At 39.7% G+C, this 15,307-nt stretch overlaps 3 protein-coding genes across 3 annotated transcripts; 2 read left to right on the forward strand and 1 right to left on the reverse strand.

The window, feature by feature from the left end:
* The first annotated feature begins 2,973 nt into the window (after positions 1 to 2,973).
* stoml1 (stomatin (EPB72)-like 1) lies at positions 2,974 to 6,344 on the forward strand. Its single transcript, XM_058646044.1, has 7 exons — positions 2,974 to 3,311; positions 4,141 to 4,247; positions 4,348 to 4,497; positions 5,041 to 5,244; positions 5,326 to 5,536; positions 5,631 to 5,831; positions 5,973 to 6,344. The coding sequence occupies exons 1-7, from the start codon at positions 3,170 to 3,172 to the stop codon at positions 6,176 to 6,178; spliced, it is 1,221 nt and encodes a 406-aa protein (XP_058502027.1). The 5' UTR covers positions 2,974 to 3,169; the 3' UTR covers positions 6,179 to 6,344.
* A 199-nt stretch (positions 6,345 to 6,543) lies between these two features.
* Positions 6,544 to 11,214, forward strand: LOC131470306 (cholesterol side-chain cleavage enzyme, mitochondrial). Its single transcript, XM_058646043.1, has 9 exons — positions 6,544 to 7,662; positions 7,801 to 7,956; positions 8,080 to 8,279; positions 8,379 to 8,582; positions 9,355 to 9,515; positions 9,599 to 9,765; positions 9,981 to 10,059; positions 10,135 to 10,326; positions 10,414 to 11,214. The coding sequence occupies exons 1-9, from the start codon at positions 7,424 to 7,426 to the stop codon at positions 10,534 to 10,536; spliced, it is 1,521 nt and encodes a 506-aa protein (XP_058502026.1). The 5' UTR covers positions 6,544 to 7,423; the 3' UTR covers positions 10,537 to 11,214.
* Positions 11,204 to 14,426, reverse strand: ccdc33 (coiled-coil domain containing 33). The gene is made up of 7 exons (XM_058645487.1): positions 14,289 to 14,426; positions 13,232 to 13,427; positions 12,584 to 12,672; positions 12,365 to 12,496; positions 12,205 to 12,262; positions 11,448 to 11,572; positions 11,204 to 11,332 (listed from the first exon to the last, which is right to left on the reverse strand). The coding sequence occupies exons 1-7, from the start codon at positions 14,424 to 14,426 to the stop codon at positions 11,204 to 11,206; spliced, it is 867 nt and encodes a 288-aa protein (XP_058501470.1).
* Positions 14,427 to 15,307: the final 881 nt, after the last annotated feature.

Below are 15,307 nucleotides of genomic sequence, written 5' to 3' on the forward strand. Positions count from 1 at the left end.
ACAATTTTTCAAACTCCTAAGGCTCCTGAACTCATCACTTTTTAATAGACAGCCCTGTTATAGAGCTTGGTTAACATTTGGACTGGATCAAACATGAGAACTTTCCCTTACTGATTTTGTTGTTGGGTGGTTTATCAAGACTTGACAGTGCAAGCCATTTTAAAGACTCTTAATAATAACATGACATACATGTATACATAATAAGAACATCAGCACTGTTTTAAATTGGTCACAGTTTTGATTGCATGAACACAATAGTGATTGAGTGAGTTCAGTTTGGTGACAGCTATAAGGAAGAAGCTGTACCTGAACCTGCTCTCTCTATTTCTCTATATCATAAGTTGAAACAGCTATAAATGTATTGTATCCATGTGTGTATTCACAAGTTATAAGAAAAAGAAGTTGAAACCACCCTGAATAAAGATGCCTGGCTCTAATTCAAGGGGGTTTCCATTCAATGACTCACCTCTACACACAATCAAATGTGAGAGGATTAATCACTTAAATTCCTTCCCACTATTGTTGATTTTAAATAGGATTGTCTGATGTTTATCACTGAAGAGTTTTTACAATCTATTTGTTTCTGAATTTGGCCAAGGTGTATGGGAAAAAGTAATCAGAAGCAATGAGTGCCCAGGGAGGTTAGGGTAATCTCAGTTAGCAACAGTGATCAGACTTGTGATACGATTAGAAGGTGTCTGTCTCCTCCTAGAGACCAACAATAAATAATAATAATAATTTTACAGATGACAAGAAAGCATAATGAAATACGAAGCATAAGGGATGTAAAAGTCACTTCACCTCCTCCCTCATGTATCACAGCAGTAATGGAAGAGATCCCATGAAAAATAAAACCTTATATAAGAGGCCACCCATAAAACATATAACTAAAAACAAAGGTTCCACATGTCTGCCAGGTAAAACAATGGACAACAAAAATACATTTTGTGGAATTATTAATACCCATTTAAAATCATTATTTGCGTACCCTATAATGCCTCTAAGGATATTATTATTGACCATTTTCTAAACAAAATCTTTCAGAACTTTGCACATGACTGCTTTGGTGAAAAGTAAAACACACCATGGGTATTGTGAATGGGCATTTATTGTGTTAGTGTTGGTGCTTGAAGAAGACAACACCAGGAACAAGTCCAAGACAGCAGGCTAGTTGCATCTCCCTAGCTCTTTACTTTTTCAAGAAATCCTATCACAGAAAGTAGAATTCATGTCCACCGTGTACACAGGCATTATCCATTAACACTAAGAACCGTCTGCTCCTAAATCCAGAATCCAAAAATCAAAGGTGTGTCACTTGAAGAGCAAGGCTTTTTAAATACAGTTTGCAGCTTTAATCAATATGTAACAGGCCACCTGAAGTGTCTGTGTTTGTCCTCACAATATCTCAGTAATCAAGCAAATGCATACAGACAGAAAACATTTGGTTTTGTGGTAAGGTTTAGAGCATGATGACTAGAACATTACTGCCGGGTTACTCATTACTCAAACAATGTTTATTATATTGACAAATACATGGCATGGCTTTACCCTCAGTAACGGTAATTTACCCATTGTTTTGGTCTGATATGACTTTGATATGGACTGAGATAGTTCATTTTTCCAGTGTGTGGGTTAGAGAAGTGACAGCAGATGGCAAGGCTGTGCAATCCCTGGTAGCCACAGTGCTGACTCCTCAATCCTTCTACTTCATCTAATTTGGGAGTGGTGGGGCTTGAAGGGGGCACAGGAAATGCTGAACTGAACTGAGCTGAGCATAGCTTGGTTGAGCACTCTCTCCACCTTGAAATCAGATACACATGATGAGCGCAATATAATAGAAGTTGCATGATGTGACATTGAACCTTTTATTGCTGTAGCACTCATTCATTCATTTTGCATAACTACATTTAAATTTAATTTGATTCATCTTGTGATGCCAGAATGTCTTTCACTATAAATATTAATATATTTTTCTTATCAACTTGATTAATCTCAGTCTTTGACAATAAATGAAGTTCAACAACATTATATCAAAAAGCTGCTTAGACTGATGCAAATATTTGTGAAGGGGCATCATCTGCAGCCCAACATCACATGCCTCCAGTGTTTTATGAGCTGCAAATGAGGCAGTACAAAGTATTGTATGTAATATCCAGAGCAGAAATAGCATTTAAATAAAGGAAAAGCTGATCTGTCAGAGGCTGATTGACGGTTTGACTATGTTAATTTTCTTACATGTCGCTGTCATCACAAATGTCTGTGCTAAATACACAATCATCCAGATAGTTAATGGCAGCAGATGGTTAGCAATTGGCTGCATGTGTAAATCGTTCACAGAGGTAATGAGTGGAGAAATGTCACAGTAATCTCTTCCATGTAAAGTTGTGTTTTAGGGATGTTGGCAGTGATGTGCCTGTACTAACAACTGGAGAGTCAGGTGTCCAAGAAAAGCCAGCTAGGAATGGTAGGAGTTTTACTTATGCGTATTGTTCAAGTCAATTTTTGTTTTCCATTTTTGGATTTTACCTCCTTTTACGTCAAATTTGTCCAATAAGAAGACATCCAATTTCCTGTCTGCTAGTCACTGACCATACAATCTACTCTTAAAGTTCAAAGTCTGGCCATGACTTGTACTGAAAACAAATAACAGATTTATGTGCAGATAGCAGATAATTAGAGTTTGGAAGGAAAATTCACACACACATCTTTCAAAAGTTTTTCTAATTTGCAGATGACTTGCAGTAACAGCAAACTTACATGAAACTCAAGTGCAAGATCATTTCATTCTCTCTTCTCTAAAAAAAAATAATGGCACAGCTGCCTTTCTACCATGCAGTAACTTCAAAATTCTATGATGATTTTACATTATTTGACTGAGATAGTGAACTCTAGTCTTTGCTCTGTTTGGAAGTGGAAACTGCAGTTGTCCACATTGACGTCAGGTGGCGGTAGTGTGTACATTTCTTGGTGGGTCAGTAAACAACGAGAAGAAGAATAGCCACAGCAAAACACGGAACTTGATAAAAGCTATTAGCGATTAGCGACCTAAAAAACGTTCTTGTTTTGTGAATTTTGACCAAACGCGTTTGCCTGACTGCTGCAACGGAAACCGATAAACAGTATGAATGTCTTACAAGTGAGCAACGGCGGGTATTTTATTTAAAAAACAATGTTTAGCAGCAGCAGGCCCTATGAGCTGCTCTCGCAGAGAGACTCCACTGGCTTGTTCTCTGAGAGCTTCACACGACCCAGCTCACACAAAGGTGTTTCCTTTGACTACGTACCCAATGTTTCTGAAAACAACTTCACTGGTAAGTGACGTTGATTAACTTAAACTATAAGAAATTGTTTGGACTAGGCATGTGACGATTTTGAAAGTTTACGTCACGATTATCCTGACCAAAATAATTGCGATTAACGGTATTATTACGATGCCTGAGAGAGGAACACGGTAATATAAATTCACCACAATTAACTTATAGTAAGTGCTTTTAATCCCGATAAGCGATGATATCGTATATTGTTCCATCACTAGTTTGGACTTTGTTGCTGATGTACTTTGAAGAGTCAGTCAGGACTAAGTCCTTTTGTGATGCTTTACATGAATGTTAAAATATGAAAAGCAATCTGGCACATTTGTCATTAATTCATCTTCTACCACTCAATAAAAGTGGTCAATAAAAAAGCAATTGATACAATCAGTAGATTGTTCACTTATGAAGAATTAAGAATTATAACCTTTTCTTCAATTTGGCAGCCTGCTGGCTTAACACAAACAAATGTAGTAAATAAGTAGACTCTATTGTTGTGAGAGATGTGAGAGAGTGTGACCATTTGTATTGAGCAGAATGTTAAAAGTGTTACTAAAGTCTACATTTGTCCAAACCCACCATAAATGCACTAAATATAAATTTGAGGGTGTGCTTGACATGAAAAAGCACTATTCTGAACTTTTGTCTCCAAAACCAGTGTCCCTGACTGCTCGATATGCATATTAGCTGTGCAATATTTCATGACACCCTTCCTCTTTGTCAAACCTGAGAAAAAAATAATGTTCTCCATACCCTAACCCAAGATCTTACAATGCTTCTTTTCAAGCTAAAGTCCTTAAAATTGTGACTCTGCTTCCTTTCTTTTAAGATGCCTCCCAAGGATGGCTGTCCTGGATTTGCAACATGTTGGTCATCTTTCTCATCTACATCTGCACCTTTATAACCTTCCCAGTAACTGGATGGTTTGTTCTAAAAGTAAGCTGAAAGTATTTCTTCATCATTTACACTAACAGCACATCTACTTGTTTGCAGAGAATAAAAACCACCAACTGTCTGCCTCTAATTTTGTCTGCAGACGGTGCCTAACTATCAGAGGATTGTAGTGTTTCGTCTGGGGCGAATTTGTCCTCCGAAGGGCCCGGGTATTGTCCTTGTGCTGCCCCTCATCGACCAGTGGCAGAAAGTAGACCTACGTACCCGAGCCTTCAACATCCCTCCTTGTCAGGTAGAGCTTTTATTCTGTTGGGTGTGTGTTGTATTGTTGTGTTTTACTTTGTCCTATAGATGGCAGTGTGGGTTCACTGTTGTTCAATGTCGAGATGAAGAGAATTAACTGATACTGAAGGTGTTTGCTTGGTGTGAGATACTCAGTTTTGACTGGCTTTTCATCAATAGTAAACTTGAGCCACATTTACGTGTCCTCTGTGTTTTATTTAGTCTTTTTTCTTATTTTCAAATTATTAGAAATGATTGGCCTCCATACACTGAATGATAACACAATATATTTCCTTCTCTGCATTTCAACAGAGCTGTGGCTGTCTTTTAGCTGCTCAACACTTCAAAATCACCTTTGTGTGTATTTTAGATATAATTGTCTTTGTAAATGTTTTATTAGTGTGTTTACTAGTGTTTATGTTGTCTTGTATATTTGTATTTGTTTGTTGCCTTTTGCCAGGTTGCAGTTGTAATCTGTCCTACCTGGTTAAATAAACCTTCAGTAATAATGAAAACAAAAAGGAAATGTTGAAATTCTATTCTGTTTTTGCAGGTTACCTCTCAGGATGGAGGTTTGTTGTCAGTTGGAGCTGACATCCAGTTCAGGATTTGGAACCCTGTCCTGTCCGTGGTATCAGTCCAGGACCTGAATGCCTCAACCAGGATGACAGCACATAACGCTTTGACACACAGCCTGGCCAAGAAGACAGTCCGGGAGATCCAAACTGAGAGGATTAAACTGGGAGAATATCTTGGGGTGAGAGTAAATGTGAGCTGCTCCCTGCTGGCTTTTTACTGACTCTAGCTCAGACTTTATACCTTTTCTTTCCGTTGACAGATGGACATTAATGTGATGACTCATCCATGGGGGTTGGAGGTGGACAGGGTAGAGCTTACCTTGGGATCACTCCTGAAAGCCCCAGAAGAAAGCACTTCAGGATCCTTCATCATGCCTCCGTCTGTGCCTGGACTGGAGGGCCTCACTGGCCCCATTCAGCAGTTGGCCATGCACTTTCTGAGCCACACTAGCAGTTCAAACTCTCCGCAAGGTGTGGTCTCCCTCACTCATTTACAGCTGCTTGTGTCCAACATATACCCATTATGATGATTTGAAATAATAAACCTATGCATTTTACTCTTCAGGGGACAGCATAACTTTTACAGATGAGCTCACCAGTGTCCCTCAGGCCATTGTGCCGACACCATGTTCTGTTGAAGAGCTTCTCAGTCGGGTGAATCTCCTGCTTTCTGACTCTTTGGTTTGCCAGGTTGGGGCTTTTTTCCAGTTTGACATCACCTCAGGAGATGGACAGCATCGCAATTACTATTTGGATTTAAGTCAAGGTAAAGGTTCATTTATTGTTGTAAATGAAATTTAATTGCGATAAATTCTATAAAGTAAGTGAGGTAAGCCAAATCTGGCAAAAAATGCATTTCCATAAATGACATAAAACATCTCTAATGCTCTTTGTGTGTGTTTTGTAGGCAGTGGTGCAGTTGGTGAAGGGTCCTTGTCCCGAGAGCCAGATGTGATAATAAGTATGAGTGACAGTGACCTTGTGGCCATGTTCCAGGGCGAACTACAGCCGTTTGCTGCATATGCCAGCGGCAGACTTAAAATCCAGGGGGACATTAAAACTGCTATGAAGCTGGAGGAACTCATAAAACAACTCAAGAAACAGTACTCCTAGTTCATTTTTTATTTATTTATTATATCCTTGATTTGAACTGTGTTAATGTGTGATTCCACTTGTTTATAATCTCAATCAGAGGAAGTGCGTTTGGACAAAACAAAAGTTTTTGAGACTTTACACAATGATGATTATGCATTGTGTCTTAAATAAAATATTAAATTCATTACACTGTGCATTTCTGTATTTCCTGTGGTGGACCGAGTTTGAGAAACGGTACTAAATTGTAACTGGTTGGTCAATACAAAAGTATCAATAGCTTAATACTAATATTTATATCTTAGCTAAGTTTTGTGAAAATATAGCAACTTCTATCATATGTAAAATGTATTTGCAACTTAATGGAGCTAAAAGAACCTGAAACACTAGCATATAAAGCGGTCTATAAATGAGGCAGTGCAGTGTGTTTGGCTGCTAATGGAACTGTAGTGTCCTTGTCCTTGTCCTTGCATCACTGATGGAAGGCTGAAGGTAACATTTGTTTTTGTTAAATGTGAAGCTACTTGCTCAAGACACTGCCAGCATCACTTGTAAGAACTTCTAATTTTTGTGCTAAAGAATTAAGTCCAACCCATTCTCAATTGTCTAATGAGAGAAAATGACTGAATAAAAACAGCTGATGTCACAGGGGTTACCTCTAAGTTTATTGTAACAGATTCACCACATAAGAATCACATTCTTTTGCCTTAAGTCAGGTGTACTGTTTGCCTCACCGAGTGATTTTTTACTGCTGTTTTATAACTAATCTGCAAGCCTAAACACGTTAGAGAAATATATCTCATACATAATCCGAGCACATCGTCAGAGTGTTTTATTTTGAAAATACAGAGGGACAGCGAGACATTATCGCAAACAGGCTATGTTTGTGAGGTATTACCATAGCGTAACACTATTCACAGAGTGGCACAGCAAGGTGCTGCCTCACAACGCGTCTCCTCCCTGTATTTGAACGGGACATGCAGAAATTTTGACATTCTTAATTGAAAATATTTTTTTATTACTGGATTTGTACAGAAAAGGGATTTGTAATACATACCAGGTGACAAATATTAAAATGTATTATATTTTATAATCAGCTTCTCTTTTTCTTTTCAAGCTTGACAGGTGAGGCTCTGCCTCCCCTGCCTCCCCTCGCACGTCAATGCTATTTAGTCCAGCCTCCTTCTTTTGCACCCAATGTCCCTGGAAGAGCCAGAGTAGCTTCTGAAGGTAGAGCTGAGACTTTTGAGCATTTCTGTTGCTGGGATGGCCAGGTGCAGTGTGTGGCGCAGGCCTGTGGTGCTTCCCCTGTGCTGGAAAGATGAGCTGACAACATTAGGTGTGCGCTGTAGCAGTAGTATGCCAGTGGTCAAGCCTTTCAATGAGATTCCTGGACTGTGGAAAAATGGAGTTGCCAACTTGTACAATTTCTGGAAGCTGGACGGCTTCAGAAACCTTCACCGCATCATGTCGCAGAATTTCAAGACTTATGGACCCATCTACAGGTATGGAAATGCATTACAGAAGAAGACAAAAATTATTATTCAAAATGCTTGCCTTTTTTTAATTAAAATAATCTGTGACTCACAGATTATTATATATGGCATTTCACCCCTCCCTTTCTCTCACTTTGTGTTTGTCAGGGAAAAAATAGGATATTATGAAAGTGTAAATATTATCAATCCCGAGGATGCTGCCATTGTGTTCAGAGCAGAGGGTCACTATCCTAGAAGGCTGCAAGTTGAACCGTGGACTGCATACAGAGAATACAGGAATCGCAAATATGGTGTTTTACTCAAGTATGTGGTGTTTTTGTTTTTTTACCTGTTGGCTACAAATTCCGCTTTTCTAATATTTGGATTCTTAGATGAAAAGACAGGTTTTACTAAGTGCTATAAGACTGCTTTTATTAACATCCCCAGGAATGGAGAAGACTGGAGATCAAACCGGGTGGTGCTCAACAAGGAGGTGATTTCCCCAAAAATGCTGGAAAACTTTGTGCCTTTGCTGGACGAAGTGGGACAAGATTTTGTGGCCAGAGTTCACAAAAAGATAAAGAGGAGTGGCCAAAACAAATGGACGACTGACCTCTCTGAAGAACTTTTTAAATATGCACTAGAATGTGAGGGTGACTTTTATGTCTTGATATTTTTTTATTATACTTGATGTACTAGGCAGTGCCATTTTCCACCTCTTCTAATACGTGCTCTGTTCTACATAGCCGTGAGCTCGGTGCTGTATGGCGAGCGTCTGGGTCTGATGCTGGACTACATTGATCCAGAAGCTCAACGTTTCATTGACTGCATCACCCTCATGTTTAAGACTACCTCACCAATGCTGTACATACCCCCTGGTCTGTTGAGACGGATTGGATCAAAGGTGTGGCGGGATCATGTGGAGGCTTGGGATGGCATTTTCAACCAAGGTAGGCCTCAGAAGAAGACAACCAGGATTGAGTATTTACATTATAGTGGTGTTAGTCACGGTAATGGTAATTTCAATCTCTCTGTTTCAACCACCTGAGACGCCTAACTCCCCCCCCCTTCCTAACACAAGATACCAGGTTCTTTTGTGTGATGTCTAGACTCAACTTTGTTGTCGTTTTCTTTAGGTCTCCCCATGCTCGGGGTCTTTTTTCATCTTTGACCACTCACGTGTTGATTGACCTTTTCTTTGCCAAAAAAAAATAAAACCTTGTTGGCCTGCAGAAGTCTCTATTTCATTCCTCAACAGCAGCAGAGGAAACTTCCACAACAGTGTCATCATTTATCACTTGAACCTTCAAGATCTGGGTGTTCAGTTCTCATATCTGTAATATCCAATAGTAAAATATGTTTAATAGGCGACACTGGTTCCTGACATCCCACACTGCAATCGGTTTAAGTTTCTGTTGTTTGAAAGCTATATTTCTTTTCAATGTTTATGTTAATAAATGTTCATGTGAGTGGGGGATATCAAGTTTCAAGTAATTATTGTGGAAATATGGAGAAAATTAAAGGTACATTTTTGTCACTGTTCAATACTGATACCTGTAACATGCTACAATTAAATAATCATATCCCACTGACCTTCCCCACTGTCATCATGCCAAGTTTCTGTTGTTAAAAACATTTTTTTACATTTTTTTGTTTATACTGTTAGTGGTGCAGTTTATATAATTTCATCATATCATCATTTATATCCTTTCACTGTGTCAGCTGACCGCTGCATCCAGAATATCTACAGGCAGCTGCGCCAGGACAGTGGCATGCCAGAGAAATACCCAGGAGTCCTTGCCAGCCTTCTCATGCTGGACAAGCTCTCCATTGAAGACATCAAGGCCAGTGTTGCTGAGCTAATGGCTGGAGGAGTAGATACAGTAAGAAACAAATAATATTTCTTTGAAAAGCTGATGTCTATTTGTCTTCTTTAAGACCACTTAACTGTGTTTGTGTGTTTCAGACTTCTATAACGCTGCTGTGGACACTGTATGAGCTAGCTAAGAACCCCAACCTCCAGGAGGAGCTGAGGGCGGAGGTGGCTGCAGCACGAGCTGAAAGCCAGGGAGACTTGCTGGAAATGCTAAAGCGGATTCCTTTGGTGAAAGGAGCCTTGAAGGAAACACTGAGGTGACAGAAATGGATGCAGACTGTACAGCACATATCACACCAGTGCACCTTATGTTAGAAGTACACTAAAATAAGACAACAAGATATTTCACAAATATTCTCATAAACGTAACACATTTTCCACTTGCATATCCTGGAGTTGTTTTGATAATGACATGTCATTGGTCTCCTACTGCCACCGTTAATACGTTTCCTTATTAACTTTAATTCCTCAGGTTACACCCAGTTGCAGTGAGCTTGCAAAGATACATAGCAGAAGATATTATTGTTCAAAACTACCACATCCCGGCTGGGGTAAGTCGGTTGAAATCCCTTTTTTCTCCTCAAATAAAATGTGCAGTTGCTTATGATTTTTGTGTCTCCGATTAGACATTAGTTCAGTTAGGATTGTATGCAATGGGAAGAGACCCAAAGGTGTTTGCACGCCCGGAGCAGTATCAGCCTTCCCGCTGGCTGAAGACAGAGGCGCACTACTTCAGAAGCCTGGCCTTTGGCTTTGGCCCCCGTCAGTGTTTAGGACGCAGAATAGCTGAGGCCGAGATGCAACTCTTCCTCATCCATGTGAGATATACAAAGAATAAAGAGCAGTTTCACCATGCTTTGTTACACATTTACACATCATATTAACCGTTTCAATTCGTCCTCCAGATGCTTGAGAACTTCCGAGTGGAGAAACAGCGCCATATGGAAGTGCAGAGTACCTTTGAGCTTATTCTGCTACCAGACAAGCCTATTCTTTTGACTTTGAAACCACTGGAAACGAGTTTGTAAAACTGTGTTTTAATGAAACCTGTGGTGCATGACAAGTCATTTTTGTAGTCCTGTATCACAAATAATCATAAAGGGCTTCACGATACATGGCAATATAAATATTGAATAAAACTGTACAACTTTGAGGTTGACAGAAAGCAACAAATGAAAAAAAACAACAACATTAGGAAAGAAAAAACTTACAATATGCATCAACAAACATTACCTCAGTAATTCCATAACTGGTGAAGAAAGTAGATATATATATAGTAGTATAAGTAGTTATATATGTATATATATATATATATATATATAGTAATAGTAATAGTAGTATAAGTAGTTATATTGACTTTCGGTTCCTTATTTAGGTTTCTGTTTGCTGATGTGTGGAATCTGATATTGATGTCTAAAAGAAGCAGAAAACAGTTGACGGACGTAAATTCATTTTAAATACGTATTTAAAATGCAACACAGAATGTGAATGAATGAAGTGAAGACAAACTCAGCTGACTGCAGAAACATTATGGAGGACTGTGGAGGCTGTTGGGACAAAGCCGTGTCTGTGCTCACTCAGTTTGGTCAACAGTTCCTGTTTCTTTCTCCCCCACAACTTGGAGTTCGCCTCCAACTGTAATAGATAAAAACAAATGGCCAAACATTCATGAATATAAATAAAATGTGAGTGATGTTAAGAATTCAGTGAATGAGTATCGATTTTTTTTTTCACCTGAGCTTCCAGTGTTTGGACTCTTGCCTCAGCGTTCTCAAGTTTATTTAGTAAAGCCAGTTTCTCCTTAAGTGGAATAATCTCTTTTGTCTGATGGGTACATCAAACAAGTCAGTTTATTTTCTACAGGACATCATATATGGGATTTTCGTTCTTTTCAGTCCTTTTATATCAGTGTGTGGGCTGGCTTGAATGTTTGAAGTACCTGTGCTGACTCGTGAATAACGGCATGTAAAGACTGCCTGTGAATCCTGTCCACCTCTTCTCGGAGACGCGTATTCTCGGCCAACAGGGCCAACTCTGTCTCTTGTCCTCTGCAGTCAGTCTTACCTGCACAGCAAAGAGAAAGGTCCTGCTTTTTTGTGAATATACACCAACTGCACAACTGCATGTCTTCATGAAATCACGTAATCACGTAATATAAGAATAGGAAATAGTGGGATTTCAGTGATTCTGAAATTGTTGTTGCCTTGGCGTCAGATTTTCATGCAGGCTGTAGTTTGTACTCAACATTATGTGAAGAGGTGTGAGTGGTCAGAGGTGACACAAACTGATGGTGACTCAGATAATGATGCTGTATGACTGTGTGGAGCTAGCAAGCAAATAAGAATGAACAAATAACAGAAGAAAATAAAAATAGTCTCAAAACAGTTAATGGATGGAAAAAGAGAAGACTGGTCTGATGACCTTGGATGATAAGGTCAAATGTTGGCATCAACATTATATGGACCCATTCTGCCTTGTCCAGGCTGACGTTGGTGGTGTAAAGGTTTGAGGAATCATGGTCTGTTTCATTTTTGGACACTTTGGGCCCCTGAAGACCAATTTGATCTTGTTTGTATGTTACAACATATACCTGAATATTGTTGCTGACAATGCAATAACAATAATGTGATGCAGTCATGTTAGCAGTTGAGGCTGTTTTGTGTATTATAGCAACATCACTTGTGTTTTGTCATCACCTTGTCTATTCATCTCTCTGAGTTTACTTTCTAAAGCCTTCTCCATCTTCTCAATAACCTGAAAAGTTAAGACAGCACAAGTACAAAGGTTATTACATTTTCATTACAATGTACCATTACATGTTATACTGACAGAAGTGTTAACTGTCGAACAACTCACCTTTTCCTGCCGTTTGATGGTGACCTCTAAAGTTGCCATGTTGGCCATGTGACTCTGATGGTGCTGCGGATTCCCCCTCTGCTGCTGCTGAACTCGGTTGAGTTTTAGCAGCTCCTTCTCGCTGTCATTTTTCTGCATAAAAAAGAAAAAATCGAACTCAGGAAACAACAAATTGAAAAATGTAGCCTTAGGGCATGAGTGTTTGGCATCGATCCTAACCTTGATTAGCTCGTTCTGGAGCTGTTGGATCCTGTCCCTTTGTGTGGCCACCTTACTGGTCTCACTGGCCAGCTTAAATTTCAGGGATGCTTCGAAAAACAGCAGGAGAAAATGCAAACTTGCATTCATTTGTTTAAAGAGAGACTCATAGATTTGGATTTATCTAAACATTTAGCAAAAGTAAACTGACTTGAAATATATACAGTATATATAAGTGACTGTCTTTTCGAACTTTCCAGAATTTTGACTGATGAATGTGTTTAGTTTGAGGCTTAGAGCTCCCAAACTATAAAGATCCCGAATCCACTTTATGGTCCTGTGAAATGTAATGGATTATCTTTTGGCAGGGACTTCAATCTTGTCTCTTTGCTTTGGTGGCAGCAAAAAAACCTTCAGGAGTATCATTTCACTGAGGGTCACCCACTGTCCTTCAGTAGATAAGCGATGCACTAGCAACACAGCTTTATCAGGGTCTGTGGCCTTATCACAAAACGCCACAGTCTGTTTTTGAAAAGATGCTCACAAGGTTTAGCAAACACAAAGAGGACCGACTTCCACATTCAACATGAGTTCATCTGCCAATGAAATGCCTTCACAGCTGCTTTTAGACAGGGTGAAAGCATGGTTGTGTTTTCTGCTGTGGTTTACCTATGCGGTCAGCAATCTCAGCCTTGGTCATGACGGCAATGTCTGCGTCATCCAGCAGATGTCGGCCAAGGTCCTGGTGCAGAGACAGGTCACTGCGGAGCTGGCTGTTTTCTGCCTCCAACGTCACCACCTGTGTCCTTAGAGCTATAATGTCTTCTGCCATCTTACTCATGGCTGAACGATAAGTTCCCACCTCCTGTTATAATAAGTGTTAGAAGGGACACATTTGAGAATTCCATCCCCCAATGCAGTTTGTATTTCCCCCCAACGTAATATCTCACAATATCAGTCACATTTTTGTCTGACAGAAGAAGACCAATGGCCCCCCACACACACACACACACCGTCAACAGCACAGTCACAGGTGTTTTGTTGTTGTGTGGTCATATATAATAACCACCTCTAGATGTCTCTTCAGCTCCATCCTTTACCAAAGTCCAGACATTTCTGTGCAGAATTTGCAAATATACCAATATTGCAGCGAAAACATACACTATATGTACAGTTTAAAGTGTCTAATGTATGTCTATTTTAATGCTGTGCTTTTGTATGTGTGTTTCAGTGCTTTTGTTGCTTGTTTCATGTTGTAAAGTGTCTTTGAGCATTTTTGTTGAAAGAAAGTAATTGAGCACATAACAGGAGTTATTTTGTAACAGGACTTAGCCCGAGCCCAACTACATTGTGCTCATGTAAATCAGCAATGTATTCAAAATTCAGTTTCTCAAACCCAGAGCGACAATAACACCCTGTCCTTTCAAGGTCTTTTTGTAGATCTTTTGTCACGGAGGCTTTAACTCAGGATTTTGGATCATTCTTATTGGTGCATTTATGCAGCATCTTTCTGAGAAGCGCATTTAACTTGCTGACAAAATTCTCACAAAGATATAAAAAACCTTAAATAAAAAAAAATATTTAAAAAAAGACAAATTCCTGAGAAATCATATTGTTGCTTAGGTCTCTTATCAAGGCATTTCTCCATGTATGGCATGTGCCTGCTGTGTGTCGGCATTGTTCTCTGCTCCTGCTCCCATTTTCCTCCATCAAGTTGAATAGATACAATTGAATGGGGAATGAGAGCAGGGTCCAGCTGCATGAGGACGGGGGGTGGGTGTGGGGGTGTGAGGTATTCCAGGGGATTCCAATCTTGAATGGTGTGGTTGTGACTCCCGTGGGACGCGAGGGTGAAATTGAGCATCTAATTGAAATGGCAAGGAGGAGGTGACAATCATGACTGTATGAGATGGTGTCTCTGTCGAGGTGGGGGCCCATAGGCATGAGGGGACAGATGATGTCCCATGATGAGTCTAGAAAGTCCTTTCGTATGTCAAAAATAAAAATAAAAGGGGAGTCTCTGAGTCTCCCGGTGAATACTGGAGGCTCGCAATGCTCTCTATGATTTGAAGACAATAAAAAGGCTTTGCTGTTGTACACACTGTCACTCTGGAGCGACTGCACCAGCTGGACTGAAACACAAGCACTTGATGTCCCACTCTTATCCTGACTGTGCGTGTCTAGATGGTTTATGCACCATTGTACTGCATGTGCCACAGAGAAATCTTCCAATTAATACATTGATGTCAAAATCGACAAGCTTAAATATGGTTTCCAACAACCCATGGATCCAAACAGTGAAATACAATCAGAAAATTAAGATTTCCAACCACAATAATCTGAGAAATAGTCATCTTGTAAACTGTGAGTTTCTGCTTTAGTGTATTACCCCATATCACTGCTCACTAACTAAATGCGACAGCACTGATTCTCTCACTGATTGCTCTCGTCACCTTATTCTGGAGGTCAGTGATCTCTGCCATGAGGGGATTCTCTTCTAAGTCAGGTAGAAGCATAGGTCTGAAACGTTTATTAAAATGACGCATTAGTAAAATTGTTCCATCCCAATTTGATCTCTCTGAAATCTTATTTTTCCACACATTGTCTTACCTTTTTTGTGGATGATGTACTTGAAATGTATGGTTTATGTTCGGCCTGTTGGTGTGAGCAGCTTCTGGTCTCTTCTTCTCCTGCTGAGTTACATTCTGGAGGTCAGTTGTTGCCTCAGTGACACGGCACTGGTAA

This window comes from Solea solea, chromosome 12, assembly GCF_958295425.1.
Source record: "Solea solea chromosome 12, fSolSol10.1, whole genome shotgun sequence".
Classification (NCBI taxonomy): Eukaryota; Metazoa; Chordata; class Actinopteri; order Pleuronectiformes; family Soleidae; genus Solea; species Solea solea.